General features: G+C 43.5%; 1 protein-coding gene across 2 annotated transcripts in view; it reads right to left on the bottom strand.

The window, feature by feature from the left end:
- Window positions 1–18,700, bottom strand: part of LOC141264476 (uncharacterized) — a 497,614-nt gene that overhangs the window by 375,354 nt on the left and 103,560 nt on the right. For both annotated transcript variants that reach the window (XM_073676751.1, XM_073676752.1), the window contains exons 9-11: window positions 5,465–5,695; window positions 3,502–3,624; window positions 555–839 (exon numbers count right to left, since the gene is read on the bottom strand). In XM_073676751.1, coding sequence (XP_073532852.1) covers window positions 555–839; window positions 3,502–3,624; window positions 5,465–5,695 — 639 coding nt within the window. The remainder of the gene's footprint in view (window positions 1–554; window positions 840–3,501; window positions 3,625–5,464; window positions 5,696–18,700) is intronic.

Raw genomic sequence — 18,700 nt, 5'->3', positions numbered from 1 at the left:
TCCGTGTCCGGTGAGATCTCTTCAGTCAGGACGAGCTCTACAGCTTCCAGTCTCTGACCCCTTTTATCACTGCTCCCACAGAGCTCCTGATCTTGCTCTCCCTGTATCAGCTCCACTCCAGACCAGACTGTGTCTCTGTCTGGGACTCCTCTTCTTCTCTTCTCTACTCTCTACTCACTAACCCTACCTCAGCCCCAGTTTATATAGGGGAAGTTCTTCCCCTCCCAGGACTGGGCAGGAGGTGTGGCATGCTCAGGGTTCCTGACCAGGAGACCACCCACCTGCTCACAGACGTAATATTGCTATTACTGTGGTAACCAGACCCCTGGGGTTCCACATCACATTACTCCTTTATGGTGCAGGACATACCTGCAGCCGCCTGATGGTGACCCCCAGTTAAAACGGCTGATTGCCGGGGGTTTCTAAAGCTGGAACATACATGTGATCCCCAGCAGGCCTCCAGATAGATGACAACCATAAGAGGAGCTTCCATTACTACACATGCATATAACAGATCAGTCACTACGGGCTTAATAAATAAATCTCATGCATACCTGGTCTTTCAGCACACAGAATTCCCTGGAATCCTTCAGTTCTGCCTCCAGTTGGGCTACAGACTGTTCCAACCGGACAATTTCGGCTTTGTGCTTCTGCTGGCCTGTCAGGATTTCCAGATGGAGGGAACGCAGGGTGATTTCTAGCTCTTCGGTTTCTTGTGCATACTTCCTCTGCTGCTCTAGTGCTTTTCCAGCTTCAGCGTTCTGTCGCTCAATAATTTGCTGACACTCCTCTACCTTTGCTGTCTTTTCACTGACTTGTCTGTTTAGGTCTTCTATCTCCTATATAGTGCACAAAAGTCACAATCAGATGGGTAGAGCAGTTCTGACATGTAAATTATTATATTAAGAGTATTTTGCAATCAGCATTCTTATAAGAGCATTGATCACTACAGCGGCTCAGTGGTTAGCACTATTGCCGGCTATCACCAGTGGGGTCCTGTGATTTGGTATTGACGTTCAGCCCCCCCATTATTTGGATGGCCCATTAATTTCAATACGCATAATTATGTATTAATTAAAGGGGACGAGTCAGCTTAGGAGTCAAGTGGGCGGTCCTACTCAATGAAAGATCCTTCCCTGTATACATTTGTGTACACGGACTGCTGTCAGTCACTGATTAGAAACACCCCTTGACTCATAAGCCCAGAACGAACAGGGATTTTAATGAATAAAATAACATTTATACTGCATCTTCTCCTACAAACTTACAAATATATACTCAATCTGCTCAGCTTATCCTGCGTTATAACATGCTGCCCAAAGACTGCATTTCCAAGCTGACATATTCCTGTAGTTTTCAGATATGTACAAAATGAAATACAGGACCAGGTGCACTGGGTCCTCCCAAGGGCCAACTTAAAGCAAACTGGTCACCAGATTTGAGAATATATTCAGGTCTTGTCTGCAAAATTCTGATATAAAAGGGGTTTTCCAGTTACAGAAAACCTCTGTTCCCAGGCACAGCTTATTGTAAAAAACAAACAGTGCTTTACTCACACTTCCCAGGTCCTGCACCAAGTCGCTACCACTGGTCGCAGTATCTGTCTGCGGTGCTGACATCACTTCAGCAGTGCAGCAGCCAATCACTGAGCTCAGCAGCTCCGAGGGACTGGTGGCATAGCCACAGGCAGGGGCTCTGGGCTCACAGTTTGGCTACAGCTCTGTCGATCTGACGTCAGCACTGAAGACAATAGCATGTGCTGAGAGCAGAGGCAGAGACACAGCAATGGACCTGGAGAGATCGAGTAATGCAAAGTTTGCAATCTGCTCCTTGGAACAGTGGTTTTCTATAAACAGAAAACTCCTTTAAAATGAGAATTGTATGAGTCCATAAAATAGGTCATTGGTCTACTACAAGTGTATTCACTCTCCACCCACCAAATCTGACTGATGGCTGCAACCTGTACTGACCAGAGCGAGACCTCAGCAGCAACAAGGAGGAGAACACTGAGGATAAGGATAAGTGGGGTGAGACTCAGATAGACTTTGATAAGGAATTATACAGCTGTTCTGATATGGATTTTCACAAGTACAGCATCACTATCAGGTCTAAGAGACCTATTTAATAATGTATGCAGTTAGTGTAGTGAAATCTCTTGAGAAATCAGCTTTATGGTCTATATGTTCAGTTGTATGTATCACAGACTTGCTATGCAAATTCCACACCACAAATGTAGTACCCTATATCTGAAAGGATGGTTTGAAAAAAGCCATCTACATGAAGGGGTTGCCAGGCATCAAGTCCTCTGGCTTACAGGGGAAAATGGACCGGAACCATTGTAAATGGAAGGTAATGGATCCCAGGTGCACTGGTGAAGTGGACAGGAAATTCCTGAGGTTTATGAAGTCAGTGGGCTTAGGGATAGTCCAGGATGAACGAGTGATAGGGCTGAAGATGTGTTACAATAAATGAACTTGAACTGACCAGTAAATGTTTGCTTGTTGTTATGAACTTTTTGTCCCCCGAGTTGTGTGCGGCGGCTCCTGAGGATGGAGGCCTGGAGACAGCGGGTGTGATGCCCCCACACCTGACAGCACACTGGGACTGGGACACTGTTCTCCTGTAAAGTGCCGGAGCATAACCGGACAGCAGCTCGGCCATGACTACCACTCTCGGCCACGTTACATGAACAAAAGGCTTCATCTGTTAGTCTGATGAATGGACAACAGTTCCTGCACCGTACATGTGAATAGATGTATTGGTCTAAGGAAGTTTCACCAGTTTAGACTGAGCCCTTTAGTTGTGGAAAAAGTGAAATTTGCTGAAAATGGTAGCAGTCAAGAAAAAGCTGCAAGATGAAAATAATAAAAAAAAATTATAATTCAGAAAAGAATTGCTTGAGGGGTACGAAATGCTCCACAGAAAACCAGGTCTTATTATTCAGTATTTGTGCCCATATTCCAGTAGAGGAGTGGGAAGTGTATACATCTAGGCCCTGAGATTCATTAATTTTCTCGCCGGGCTTGAGGACTCGTGGTGGAGTCACACGCTCCTGATGCATTAAGTGGTGCACACGTCTTAATGAATCCGCCGCATCTGACGAGTGACATGTAGCTTTGTTCACCACGCCAGAAATCTTACTCCAGTCATCGACTTGAGAAACATTTCTGGCGTAAGGAATGGCACAGTTTGAATTAGACAAGCTGCAGCCCCATGCCACCATTCTGCCCCCTTTGGGAGAAACTGGTGTGAGAACATCAAAAGTCACAACATTTTTGTGCAACTTCTGGCGAAATTACTTTGTTGAATCGGGGGCTTCGACTTATAATAGTTGCAAGTGGTTGTGAAGTTATGTAGCGTCTTACTCGTCTCCATAACACAACTAGGAACCAAGGAGCTCCAAAAAGGAGTTTTTTTTCCTTTTCCAGCAAGTGAAAAAGTATGTAGTTTTCAGCTCACTGCGGCTTACATGTACCTAATGTACAGAAATATAATGCTCACTTTTTGGCTCTCCTGAAGTTGTAACGACAGTGCTTCATAATCCTTGTCTGAGTGGCTGTGAGTGGACTTGTACTCTTCTGATTTAGAAGAAATTTTATTAACATCGTCCTGGCTTTTTAGACTCTGAAACAAAAAAGAAAATTAAGAAAACTTGACTTGGCTTAGCATGGCATACTAAAGTAATACATACTGTAGAAATGTACAAAGAAATGTTCTACAAAGATTTACAGTACATGTTCAGACAGCACAATCATACTATATGTGACTTCTTATATCATATGGGTTAGTCTTGATAAATTTGGAAACTACAAAAAAAATATTGTTTCAAATAATTATATTATTGGAAATAATATGTAATATGTAAGACGTTGTGCCAACCTAAAGGGATTTTCAGCTACAATGAAACTGATGTCTTACCATTAGGACACGTCATCAATATAAGATCGGTGGGGGTCCAACACCTGACACCTGTGTGGTATATAGCATGTAATCCAACACACAAACCTTCTAGAGGGATCCAGGCAAAAACTTATTTTGTATAGGTCTCCAACGCACCAACAAACAAGGAAATATTTTAACGATATTGGAGAAGTAACCTGGACTTGGTTTTATTTGGAATGAAAGCCTCTTTTGATAATCCCACTTGTTTCTGGATCCATTGAAGACCTCTAGTAAAGAAGATCCTGATATTTAATTTTTAGAAAATTAATATATTACTCGCATGGACAGATAAATTACAGATGTGAGCAATGCAAACATCAGTTAAGTATGACTATGGTGCATCTTGTAACGTCCTGAGGATACAAAAGTGACTGAGACATAAGGTCAGGTTCCTCCTGGTCAGTCCTTAGATGAATACAAGATGTTATCCAAAAGTTAAAGGCAAAGGAACATTCAGGCAAAGTGGAAAGGTCTCAGAAAAGTACAGAATGGCAAAACGAGACTCAATCATAACTAATCCTTTGAAAGGTAAAACACAAATTTAAAGTGGTTGTCTTAGATTACAAGTCTGCAGTCACTGTGTGACTGTAGACTTGTGAATCCTCACACTGTATGCACTGTGCACGGTGAGGATTCTCCGGTGCCAGGAGCAGGCGGTCATGTGACCACAAGAATGCAATTTACATACTTACAGCCACATTCCGACTAGACTTTGTTCGGCCTCGCTCAGTACACATGCATTGAGTGACGCCGCGCCTGTCTAGTTGGCACGTGACCGCATGTAGGAAAATCACATACTCGCGGTCACGTGCCCACCGCTGGCACCAAAGAATCCTCACAACACACAGTGCGCATGATATGAGGACTCACAAGCCTGCAGTCACATAGAGTGACTACAGACTTGTAGCCTATGGCTGGATAGCTCCGTTAACTGTCACAAAAGAAACAGAAAACACACACACAGAGGGGGAGAGGGTTGGGTTCATAGGTCCTTGGGTGCTCTGAGGTTGGGCGCAACAGCAACAAAATTTCTCAGTGAGTGTCTGGTAGTTCAATAGGCGGATCACCTCTTAGTTCATGTTCAAAATGTTTAACTTTCAACCCACTTGGATTCCCCAAAAACAGGCCACGGGCTGAGTTGTAGGAACCCTCTATAATAAATCCATGCTATAAAAGGAGTCCTTTCTTTGCATCAGCTGGCAGCTCACAGCCTATTTGCATGCTCTGCACTGGATAAGGATTGTAAGTGAGTAGAAACACAGAAATTGAAATTCCAAATCAGCACATTAGAAGTTATATACAAACTACTCCATTTTAGGAGGGTTATTGAAGGTGAACAGGTCTCTCTATAAGTTGTGATTATTACTTGCAATCAAGTATGTTGCCTCCGCATCTTCAAAAGCTAAATATTTTAGCATCTCATTGCATTTTAAAAAAGAAAAGATAAAAAGTAATAAAAACCATAGTAACAATAGTACAATGATAATAAGAACATTTTGATACATGTAACAAAGTTCTGTACCTCCTTTTGTAGGAAATCAATCTTTTCTTTCAACGTTTCCACCTGCTGCTCATACTGCTGGCACTGCTCTTTGTTCAATTTAACATCGTCCTTAGAGGAATGCAGCTCTCCAGTTAGCTGGTCAATCAGGTGTTCAAAGGCTTCTACCTGGTCACTCTTTTCCTTATTCTGACGTTGAAGAATCAATACTTCAGCTTCGAGACTCTGAATTATTTCCTTTTTGTTCACATTCTAACAAAAGTTGGAGAAGGGAAAAAAAAGACCAACAAAAAGTCACTGAAATTTCTGCTCCATCATTCCATACCTTACTGTATATACAGCACTACATTCTCGAATAACTGCAGTAATAATTGTAATTGCCTAATTAGAACGACTTGATAAGGTAGGTTGTTAAAAGTTCAAGATCAGATAGGCAAATGTATGAAAAGCTAAAAATGTGTTTTATGCAATGTATGTACCATATTTTTGGGATTATAAGACACACTTTTTTCCCCAAATTTGGGAGGGAAAAGGGGGTGCGTCTTATAATGCGACCTTACAGTATTTTACCAGTGGGGGGCGGCGTCGGATCGGGGTCCTAGATACAGGAGGTTGGTGGCGGCTGCAGCGGTTGCGGGGCGTTGCTGCGGCCCTCTCCTCAGAAGTCGGCGGTGAGCGGAGGCGAGGTTCCCTATCCCGTACATAGCCCTGCGCTGTGTTCCGGTAAAATGGCCACCGGAGCATGCGCAGATTGAGATCTCGGGAGACGAGATCTCTCGAGATCTCGATCTGCGCATGCTCCGGCAACCATTTTACCGAAGCCCAGCGCAGGGCTATGTACGGTATAGGAAACCTCGCCTCCGCTCACCGCCGACTTCTGAGGATGGGGCAGCAACATCGCCCCCCACCGGGGCCGCAGCATCGCCCCGTTATCACTGCCACCACCACCGCCTTGAATCACTTCTTCTGAGGACGGGGCCAACAGCATCACCCAACTCCTGCCGCAGCCGCCTCCAATATCTGGTATGTGTGACCCCCACTCCACCACCACTGCCCCCAAGGTTAAAAGGAGTATAAAGCACACCATTTTATTTAAAAAACAAACAAACATTTTTTTCCTATTTTGCACCCCAAAATTTGGGGTACGTCTTATAATATGGTGTGTCTTATAATCGGCAAAATATGGTTTTAGTTTTATGACAGTTTTTGATAATTGATAATGTTTTTGACCATTTGTAAGGAGAAGTAAAAGTGAGAAGAGTCACACAGTTAATGCCGAAGAGAGTGGCTGCAAGTGAACAACGCCATCTGCTGGTCAAAGATGATAGAAAAGGGAAAGCAGAGAGAATTACATTGGCAAGAACTGAAGAGTGAAGTGCATGTTCCCTGGAGGAAGAGTTTGGAGGAGACACCAGGTAGTTGATAGGTGTACCACAGCTTGGAATTATAAAAGGCCCAGGAGGGCAGAGAAAGGGGGGAGTCGGTGCCTGAACCTGTAGCAGGACAGACGTGTGGTGCAGCAAGGTTGGCTTATAGCGCCATTACGAGTGACCAGACCTGAAAGTAGAAGAGAGTGACCAGGCCCAAAAGAAGAATCGAGTGACCAGAACCGAAAGCAGAACTGAGTGAAAAGACCCGAAAGCAGACCCGAGTGAAAAGAAGGATCGAGTAACCAAAACCGAGAGAGGAACAGAGTGACCGAGACCAGAGCCAAGTGAACAGAACCGAGCAAGCAGGACTAGAGCCACAAGAAGCAAGCAGACAATGTTATAGGGACATTCGTGAGATCCGCGACATGAGATGCAGAAGTACGGTACAAGGGGACAGGGGCCATGCTTCAGGTAACAGACACAGCCAGCGCAACATGAGCTAGAAGTGACTTATCAAGAGGGGACTTGCGGCGTAATGGTGTAGTAGCATAAACTCCAGTTAGGGACTGGACGGCGTGCCATTACCAACAGAGTGATGGGTACACAACTGACTGTGATGCACCATAGAACTGAGTACTAGAATAGAGACGCTTGCATCTATTGTAAATGTTTAGTGCCTTGAATGATAGGGTTTAATTGTTATATCTGTTACCACTGCTTCAATTCAAAGAAGCGACTTAAGTTTAAATTGTAAAAAAAAATAATTTTATTGCACTCTAATAATCTGCTAACCCTGTTTGATTTTGTATCCTAATCATTCAAATGACTGTGTTAGAGTAATACATAATCTCTGGTTAAGTTACTGCTGCGTCCTTATCTTCTGCACTGTTGCATTCCAAGCTCATGTAAGGAGGTCGGAGCGTTGCCCACGTTGCCCCTGGAACATATGTACAGTGATGGTGTTTGAAAAGGTTAACGTTGAATACTGTTAATAAGGAAGTTGTGGTCTGCCCATGCACAGGTAGGTGACAGGGACAGTTAGAGTTAATGGCTGGGACTAGCCCAGAGTGGGAGGGGCTAAAGTGAAGGGACAGCAGAGTGTTTCCTGCCAACATCATCAGATATGGATGAGCCCGCACCATTCGCAGACCTTAGGTCTGACTAGTTGGCAGAACCTCATGCAGTGGGTGTCCTGTGGCAAGAGAGTGACGACTGAGTGAATAGTAAGATCCTACAGAGAAGAGAGTCACAGTCCAGAGTCGATCCAGGGTGAAAAAGAGGAAAGTAAGCATCATCAGCGCCTGGGGCAGGAAACCTAGCAGGACAGTATGGAGTAGTCTGTCAGTCGGGTAATGGGACAGAGAAGGAAGGAATAAGCAAGGCGGAGAGGAAACGCCCCGTGTGGTGGTCCAGAGGCGTGAATAAAGCGGAAAGCTAAGTAGCGGCCATATTTGCATAGAAAACTCCCTAAAGGGGAGAAAGATGTGGAACTGAGGGTGGAAGTATAGGATTCTTGCTTGCTAGACTTTAGTGCAATTATTGGAGATGTGGAAGCTCCCGGGATAGTGTGCTGCGCTGTGGTGAGGAAGAAGAAAGCTAAGTGAAGTGGAAAGCAAGAGTGACTCCAGGAAAGGGAGGAAGAAGTGTGTGATAATGGCCATGTCATCACAAGCGTCCATGAAGATGAATGCTTACTGTCTGCTGTACTTCGTTCATCAAAAGTTATTGTTCAGTAAAAATACATTTATTTGTGAACTATGGCCTCATTGAACTTTATAACACCTGGTCCTGGCGGGCCAAACACAACACCACCATGCGGTCTGCAAAGATGTATTGCCATCACAGCTGACGTCCACACACCCAGCCAGGACCTCCCGTGTTCATGTAGCATGTCGGGGTGTGAAGCACGAGTACCTCGCCCACGGCTACCACTCCGTGCCACGTTACACATTTATTGATATTCTTTAGCGGTTAAAACTACAAATCTTTGCAAAACATAGCAGTGATTCTATTGTAAGCTCTAGTCACTAGACTGGAGAAACATGGCTTGCAAATTACTAAATTATATAATTTGCTAATAAAGGCACCTCATCCGGTTTTACATGTCCAACATTCACAGGCTGAGTGAGGGCCACTATCTTGACCAGCAGCGGGTCTCCTAACCCAAATTTAAGAGCCTCAAATATTCTTATGAGGCAGTTGAGTTCGGGTACGGAGACCAGTGGCCGGTTCAGACACTGCAATCCATACTCTAACTAAGAACCTTGTAGTATCTAAGGTTAATCAATGATCTATACTTCAAAATTGTAGCTGCCACTTATCCACAGTGACTCTCCACTGAAATAAAAGAAATCTTTAAAACGAATCTGTCAGCAGGTTTTTGCCACCTAATCTGAAAGCAGCATAATGTAGGGGCAGAGACCCCGATTCCAGTAGTGTGCTACTTACTGGGCAGCTTGATGTAGTTTTGATACAATCACGGTTTTATCAGCAGGAGATTATCAACAGAGGACTAGTAAACCTGCTGTCATGTCGTCCTCCATATTCGTGAGCTCTGTATAACCCCGCCCCACCATTGATTAGCAGTTTTCTTCCTTTGCAGTGTACACAGAAATCTGTCAATCAGTGGTGTGGGCGGGGTTATACAGAGCTCAGCAATCAGAGACCTGCTAGATCTGCAGGAGATAAAACAGAGATTACATCAAAACTGCAACAAACAACCTAGTAAGTGATATATCACTGTCATCAGGGTCTCTGCCCCTACATTATGCTGCTCTCAGATGGGGGAAACAAAAACCTGGTGACAGATTCCCTTTAAAGAAGCACTCCCATAAATACTTTTGATATTAAATGTGTGTATATGTGCATGGTGTGTAGTGTGATTCAGTGCCAGTCTGTTCTGCGTGACCCAGTGGCTTTTACAGTGTTAGCCTATGGAGCGTCAGAACAAGGCTCCATAGGCTTACATTGTAAAAGAGAACATAAGAAAAACCAACAGCTCACTACACCTGGAATTGCTTCATCCAGGGTGCTCGGCAGCTTGAGTAAGCATATCAGTATAACCAAGAAAGAAAAAAGCCAGCCCTCCGTCCTTCTTGAGAAAAGTCAGTATTTATTGCAACTTTATTCCATATGTGCTAAAACCGCTGAACACAGATCCTCAAATATCTGGCACATTTTGGAAGTAAACTTACCGTACTTATTGAGGATCTGTGTTCAGCGGTTTTAGCACATATGGAATAACGTTACAATAAATACGGAGTTTTCTTAAGAAGGACGGAGGGCTTTTCTCTTTACTTGGTCAATGTAAGAGAGGCTTCCAGCTCACACATAAAGTGAGCTGACTAGCCAAAATTGACGTCACTGAGAAGAGGAACGGGATGACGCTGGATCCTGGGGAAAGCGGCGGTAGGTGAGTATATTAATATACTGACACTACACACCATACATATACACATATTTAATGAAAAAAAATATTCATGGGAGGGCTTCTTTAAGAAAGCACAGTGTTGGGCTAGGGTACCTTGAGCTCACCAGAAGAAATTATTCTGAGACTCTAACCAAAATATATTTATAATATGTGCAAATGTAGTCTCATCTGTATCCTGAGCAAAGCTGTTACTATTGTGCATGGGTATCTCAACTCGACAAGAATATGCAAGTACTGTACTTAGGGGGCCCATTACCGCACCGGAATGGGCTACTGAAGGTTATTTTGGGCCAATTTGACCCTTGATGACTTAATCTAAGAGTAAGGCTATGTTCACACATCATGGTTTTTTTCAGAGTTTTTTGATGCAGTTTTTCAAGCAAATTTTCAGCTGCCTTTTGCAGTACCAGCAAAGTCTATAAGAAACCAAAATTCTCTGTTCACACATCATGGTTTTTTTTTTTGTTCAGGATTTGGGTCTCGCTGGGTTTTTTGGAAAACAGAACATGTCACTTCTTTCAGCCATAGGAAGTAATGGGTGGTGAAAAAAACGCTGAAAAAATGCATCAAAATTAGTATCAGTGTTTTTTTTAGAGTTTTTGATGCCAAAATAGAATGTTTTTTTTTTTTTTTCACAGAACTTTATGTACATGCATAAAAAGACAGAAGGACAGTGAAAAAAATGCACCAAAAACGCATCAAAAAAGCACGAAAACTGCAAGAAAAATACTGGACAAAATGGCCTTGAAGATCAGGTTTTGCTGCAGAAAATTGACACCAAAAAAACCATGTGTGAACATAGCCTTACGCACTCCCTCCATATGTTCTGTGTGGTTGCTGTATAGCAAGACTAAAGAGAAACAAATCTACAAGAGATACAGACAACAATGGTATATATTTACTGACACTACTTTAATACATATATAGAACATTAGGAAAAAGTAATGTATTCCTCAATGTTCACATAAAAAAAAACATAAAATAAAATTGCTAAATAAGTGATATTTGCACACGTCCTTATTTAAGGGATTTTTAATAAAACGGTGACTACATCACTTTGGCTTTTCCCTTGAGATGTCTCATAAAAAGCTGTTCAAAAGCTTCATACTGAAAATAGCTACTGTCGCTCTTACATTAAGAGGGTTTTTTTTTTCCTATTTTAAATGAGACATTCATAATACTTAATGAAGAAATAAAATAGATTGTCATCGCCGTGCCCTGCTACACTGTGTAATGAATGGAAACGTTGTAACAATCGCGGCAGCGCTGCCCCTGAGCATTGCGGGAGTTATGCTGGGACATGTGCCCAGATTTTGCTTTGCTGTGGATGTTTCTAATTTCTCCTGTCTTAATCAGGTTCTCAAATTAACACAATCATCTGATTGTTCCTTTACATAAGGTCTATCCCATAGATGGGAACTTAATGATGCTCAGGCAAAAGCATGGCTAGAATTCCCAGCAGAGCCCTAATTGATGAAATGAACTTTGACGACTGGGATTTCCAAGTTTGTTTAAAATATACCCCTTAGTAACATGGTTAGGCTCATGGCATACATGATTACAGTGAAATGTATATAGTATGATGAAACATCAGGAATGAATGCTTGCTGTTATTTTAATGAAGAAATCAGCCAACATCTAGCTGAACCGAACTGCTACTACAATCATGTGGGAAGCCTGACGTAAGCGGCTGCCAGAGTTATACAAGAACGCTGCACATCATAGCATGGAAGAAAAAAATAAAGAATGAACGCAAAAATTATGATTATGGAATTGTTCCAAGTGAACTCTTGAAAGTCATTAATTGATGCCCGGTTTGGATAACTTCTGTTTGTTTGATGGTTCCTCAACTATAAGGCGAAGTTCAGTAATCATCTGTTTGAAAGGAATCCAGTAAACAAAAGAAACTTCATCGGTTTCAAACTTATGACAAACTGATCCGTTCTCTTTGACTTCAAGGATTTAACAAATGGATCCAACTGGAATTAGTTTTTAAACCGGACATAAGTTATGTAAAAGAAAAAATAAACTTATCAGCTCCTCCAGGTTTTTAATGACTTTTGGATCCAATGGTTCAAATAAGAAAGGTGTCGCCATGAGTAGTGGTAATAGTGGAGTTAAAAAAGAGTTTTCATTCAGCAATCTCAGGGATTAAAATCTTATTTTATTAGAAAATTATTTAAAAAAAAACTGAGAAAAAATAAAAATGTAAAATGAGAGGGGGAGGAGATAGGGGGGAGAGAGTGATACAATCACATGGAAGGTTGACGCGTTTCGAACCGCATCTGGTCTTAAAGGAGTTGTTCACTATGAGGACAACCCAACCCCTTTTTAATGGCTATGGTTTACCCCAAGTAAAATAATAACAGCCACACTCACCTCCAGTGCAGACGCTATTCCAGCAGTGTCAACACTCACTCTCCCGGGGCTTGTGTGACATTGTTATGTCTTGCGATCCCTGCAGCCAATCAGCGGCTGCTTTACTCTAATAATAATATTTATTTTTATCTAGTGCCAACATATTCCACAGCACTTTACATTCTTGGGGATATGGCTGTCCCCATTGGGGCTCACAATCTAAATTCCCTATCAGTATGTCTTTGGAATGTGGGAGGAAACCGGAGAACCCGGAGGAAACCCACGCAGACACGGGGAGAACATACAAACTCCAGCGCTGCAAGGCTGCAGTGATAACCACTGAGCCATCGTGCTGCCACCTCGGTCTTCAGACGTAAGTTACATCTGGAGGGGCTTAGGGACCAGCCACAGCTCTGACTTCCTCCTAATGTCAGCTATGTTCGAAGGAGGGGAGAGTGAAGCGGCCGCTGATTACACAAAAAGACTTTATAATCTCATTCACCCTAAATCCTATTCTGAATATTGGGGGATCCCAGAGGTGGAATGAAGATATATTTTACATAACATATTAGTAGTCTTATAAGGAGTCTGTCAGGACTTGACCCTGTAAAGGTATGGAGGTTTTTTAATGAGAAGTCAGATTCCTCCACACTCGCTTTGAGTGGTCCCTAATGGTGAAGTGAACTTACCTCCATCGATTAAGGGCACAATAATCCCTCCCCTCTATTTCTGAGTGATGGCTGTAATATCAAACTAGAAGTCCCCATACTCACTACACTAGCTTCATCTCAGCATGGAGTACCTTCCATGAGCTACATCAACAGCATCTAACCAAGCCAGCCGTTACCCTAATCTACAGATAGGTATCCCTCATTTAGCTGATAACCCTAGTCATATTTCAAGGCTCTTTAATGAATGTAAATTGCCTTACAGGGTAGCCACCAGGGCTGTGGAGTCGGTAAGCCAAACCACCGACTGCGACTCCACAGCCCTGCCTCACTACTCAGCATGTACATAAAGTGCAGCACAGATTCATCTCAACTAAAAGCCGAGATCCTAAGATCAGGGACAGAACAGACATTTATAGGACATTTCATAACTTTCCCAAATTCTTATGAAAAAATTTACAGCACATCCTGCATTGTACTACTGTACCCAATTTATGTTGGTCCATCTGACTCCACGAAAATGGATACAGATTCCGACTCCACAGCCCTAGACCTAGGTAGCACTAGAGAGACAACTTCCGTCCTTCTGGAAGAGAGATCATTTGCATCGCTGCCCATAATTTCACAAAATACCCATGAACACTAGCGATACTATTTCTGGAAACAAAGGCCTCTTTTTTCTAATCCTCTTTTAATCACAGAGTAGAAAGCAAAGAAAGGTCATACGAAATACACCAGAAAATAGCCAGGTTCCGTATTGTTAAAGGTCCACGTGTCACATGTCCTTTAAATAGCTGAAAAATAAACTAGACGTGTTTCTATTTAAAGAGTTTCCGAAGACATCAGCGCAATCATAGAAAGGAGGAATTGTAAGAACCTGCAGCTAAATTGCAGGATAATCACCATATCTCAGCTGAACAGCCTTCTGTAAAGTAACTATACTTTCCTTGTTTCTTTCATTATAAATGTGTTCGAACACAATTCTTCTGCAGGCATTTAAATGTCAAATATGTAGATTTGCTTATAAGATTATACAAATCCATAGAACAAGAAATGTCTGCTGCGGGTAAACAATACAAGTGCACTTGATATTAGCATGTGCTCTCCTCTGTCTCCAGGCAGCTGAGCCCATATGTTGGACACGCATGACGAGCAGCTATAAGGTTGTATTCAAACTTTTATGGCACATGCACATAGCTGTCAGCCAGACTATGGCCTTAGATGGGCAAGCTGCTTAATGATGCAAGTGACACCACCTTGGCTGAAAGACGCTTCTCATAAAATGCCTTTGTACACTTGAAAAGACCCTTTAAAAGCTTCTGCCAAAAGTGAGTTCTTTAACATAAACACAGAAGAATACACCGGCTTCAAACATTGTTCCCTTTGCATAAGAGAACATTTCTACAAATAACGTAGAAAAGAAACCTATTGTTCCTGATAGCACATATAACAAGGGAAGAGAGAAAAGACTGAAACCTGGAGACAAGTACTGAAGAAAGACAAGGCACCATCAGGCAGTACAAAGTGGCATGCCTATAATACAGGTCAGGTTCAGGACTTCACTTTCATTATGTATGACATAGTGTGTCCTAGTTAGAATTCATTATTTCTTTCTACACGATCTTCAGGTACGGCACAGATCTGTAGTGAGAAAGCTGACTGCAGTACCGGCAGTCCCAACTTATAAAAAGATAGCACTCCCAAAGATATAGCAGCAACATGCCGATGCGAAGATGCAAACGCATACTTTTGCAATGCTACATGATCTTATACTTCAAAAAGTCCTTGACTGAATTGTATGAAAAACAAGGAAACCTCATTCCAATGTTTCCCAAAAATAAGTGTTAACTTGAACCTCTCCACCAGGAGACTCTCTGGGCCAAGGCCTAGAAAATGTATCAGGATAGTTATAGACCTACAAAGTCTACCCAAGAGAGATATGAACCAGCTTAACCCTCTGGACACCATTAGGACTTTCACTTAGAATATAAGCTAGCTAAGTATAATGAGTACATAGAGCTCCAACATGGAGCTTGTCAGCGGCAAAGCTCATGGACCCCAATGCAAAATCAACAGAGCCCCCAATTATCACAAATCTTTAATAGTAATAGTCTTTTCATATAGGCCAAAGGGACCTTTTGGGTTCCCATAGGCTCCAGGGCCCGGGTGCAACTGCAACCCTTGCATATACTATAGCTTGGAACCTGTTCTGATGAGAGAAATTAGATTTTGATCATGTCAAAAACAACAGATTCTGCAGTGGAGATCCCAAAGAGTACAACAGAATGGAAATGTAGAGGAGTCTGATACCTTGGATTACGGACTCCACTGTCCTATTTGTCATGGCTTTTGATCTAATCTGTCAGCAGGATTTCACACCCCAAAACGACCGTATTTTTTGGACTATAAAACGCACCCCAAATTTTGAGGTGGAAAATAGAAAAAAAAGATTTTTATAAGATGGGTGTCCGTCTTATAGTCCGAATTTAAGGTATCTTGATTGGGGGGGGCAGCGGCGGTGGAGCAGGGTTACAGGAGGCATGGTCCCTTCCTCAGGAAGAAGGCAGAAGTGGGGCAATACTGCGGGCCCTGTGTGGGAGGAGGATGGGTATACCAGGGGTGCGATGCTGCATGCCCGGTGTCGGCGGTGAGGCACAGCAGAGAGTGTTGCGTGGAGCAGGGTCCGTTCCTCGGGTATTTATATGCGCACATAGCGCTTTCAAAACTAGTCCGGCAATACCTTTACATGGCCAGTCCATTTGTCAAATACTGAGAAATCAGGTTTCATTTCATATGCAAATGAGGTTGAAGAGCTACTGTAGATCTGAAGCCTCTGTTACTCCAGCTCTAGTAAAAGGTGGTGGCACGGGGCAGGGAACAGAGCTGGAGTGACGGAGGATTCAGATATACTATATATATTTGTATATCAATTCAAACGCTGATTTCTCAGTAATGGGGGAATGAAATGGCCATGGTGTGGGGAACGGACTGGCCATCCTGCTTACAGATTCCCTTTAAGGTGTATATAAAGAAGCTAATAGAATTTGTATTTTGTATTTTATTCTTAGGTTTATGACTGCCTTTATCCAGCTCAGTCCTGCATTTCTCCCATGTATGGGTCAGAGCAGATAACTGCGGCAAACTGTCGCTTCTGCCCTGGTGTACTCGGCAAAACCAACCCTTATGTGACGCTTCGCTGGATGGAAGCCCTACCCTGGGAGATGGGGGACTCGGAGCCGGGTCCTATGTGATAGATGGGGTGCAGCCGTGGCCCGGACCCGCTCCGTGCCCAGGGCGGTCACATTAAAAAGGATGGTATGGGCTTATCCGAGTTGAGTGGCTGATCTCGACTACGCCACCTGTGACACCTGGTGAAGGCCACCAGCGCTGCTGCAGTCCGCTGAGGCGTGGTGTTATCGCAGCTGTCATTGTTACTACTCCCCACAGGCGGAGCAGGACCTCAGGGCAGAGAGACAGGATGGAGGGGGTTGTAGACTAGGAGGTCTGGTGCTGCGTAGTGCGGTGTAATGCAGAATAAAGAGTCCGGAGGCCATAGGGGTTAACTTCCAGGGTTTTTACTCACGGTGGAGAGTACAGCTGCAAGGCTTCTCCCTGCTCCTCGCGGAGTTCTGCGGTCACCAGGAACGGGGGTCCGACAACCTCCGAGTAAGTCAAGTGTTCAATCAGGACCCTGCACCAGAGTGTTCCTAGACTTCCGACCGAGTCCTTTCCTGTCTGTGTGTGTGTATAGATAGGCCGGGTCTTCCTCTGAACTTCACTCAGAAAAAGGGTAAAGGTGGCAGCTCCGCTCCTTCCGTTACCCGGTGGGATCCTCAGGGCTTCCCTGACCAGGACGTGGAGTAGCAAGGTCAGGTGTCGGGGGCCGGTAACCCTCTTGCAGCCGGAATCCCTCTGAATAGATCAGCTAGGTGAGGACAGGTGGCGTGTACCGCTCCGTCTGCATCCTCCCCGGGATCCATTTGCGGTGGAGCTACACTCCTAAGCTCCGGGCCTTCTTGGTCATGGTCCTTGACTGGGCTGAGACATACATCGTCTGCAACCTGCCCCTAGACCCAAGGCCGGGGTAAGAGGGCCGTGCCTCCATCCTCTGCAGGTCCAAGCAGGATCCACACTCAGGGAGGGAGGTCATGATAAAGAACAGTCAAAAGAACCATCAAAAAGAAGCTAGAACCAAGATGGCTGTGTATTAAATATGAAATTTAAAGTGTCACTAAAATGTGAGTCCTCCACCCTCACCCACTAATTGGTTCCCCTGTCTTCCCGAGTGCCAGTAGGGGCAGCACCTAGTGCCTTCTAGCCCCCTCTGGGGGGAGAAGTGTGGTGTTGGATGTGGATGTGGAGGTGGGGTCCTGACCATCACACTGTTCTTACCTCAGAGGAGGAACACTACACTCCATTAGAGAAGTGCAGCATCCCTGTGGCGGTCAAACCCTCAGGGGCGCCACATTTACATGGTGACATATTTCTTTTAATTGACATACATATCCATTGCTGGGTAGATCAACAAGCATGTGACATTACAATTAGAGCGTTTTGGGTTTTTTTCCATTTGATTTTTTTAAAATTACCATGTAGAAGGCTCTTAAAAAAATAATATGTAACTTACAATGACGACTGCTAGTTTTCTCATACTTTTCTGGTCCCCGCTGGCAGAGGAAATGGCTGCAATGGTGACCAACACAACACCACTGTGGTCAGCAATTAGCCATCTCTATGGTAGTTCTATTCATAGAGTCATGTTATGCATTGGTCTTATGCTTTTCTTTGGTGGAAAAAGAAGTATGGAGATTGATAGAAGCCACAGAAAGTTAGATGAGAAATAACGCGACTCGGTAAAGTGAATATCATTATTTTGTTGCAACTTGCTGCATGGTTATTTGAAGAAAAAAAGGAAATGGAAACTCTCTTTTAAGAAAATAAAAAGATTTGTATTATATGATAATTAAATTTTGCAAGTTATTAAACTCTTTTGTTCATAATTAAAATGTAGCAAAGAGCAAAAGTTGAGTAAAATCACAAATTATTTTTTATCGTAAGTGAAGTTAAAGGGAACTTGTCACCACTGGCAGCATGTATCAGAGCCTGGCTGAGCGATTGCAGTCAAGTATGTTTTACTCTGAAACGCTTTGGTGTTTCAGAGAAAAGGTGGCCGGAGACTACAGGGAGACACCCAACTAGTCCGCCACGTCTTCTCTCCGCCCCACTCCAGTTGATGGACAGCTCTCATCCATGTGTGCACATAGTGAGAGACCTACCAATCAACTTGAGTGAGGTAGGGTGAAGTCGGCTGGGCTGTGGGGCAGACTAGTCAGGTCTCTCCGTGTGGTCCTCGGCTGGCTTTTGCAAACTTTGTTTTCTTTGAAATGGGGCCAGTGTAAAACATATCTGGGCTGCAATTGCGCAGACAGTC

This window comes from Phyllobates terribilis, unplaced genomic scaffold (genome assembly GCF_046119375.1).
Source record: "Phyllobates terribilis strain yellow unplaced genomic scaffold, ASM4611937v1 Scaffold_4__5_contigs__length_816908805, whole genome shotgun sequence".
NCBI lineage: Eukaryota > Metazoa > Chordata > Amphibia > Anura > Dendrobatidae > Phyllobates > Phyllobates terribilis.
The sequence above is the reverse complement of the archived record's forward strand: the minus strand, read 5'-3'. Positions and strand labels throughout refer to the sequence as shown.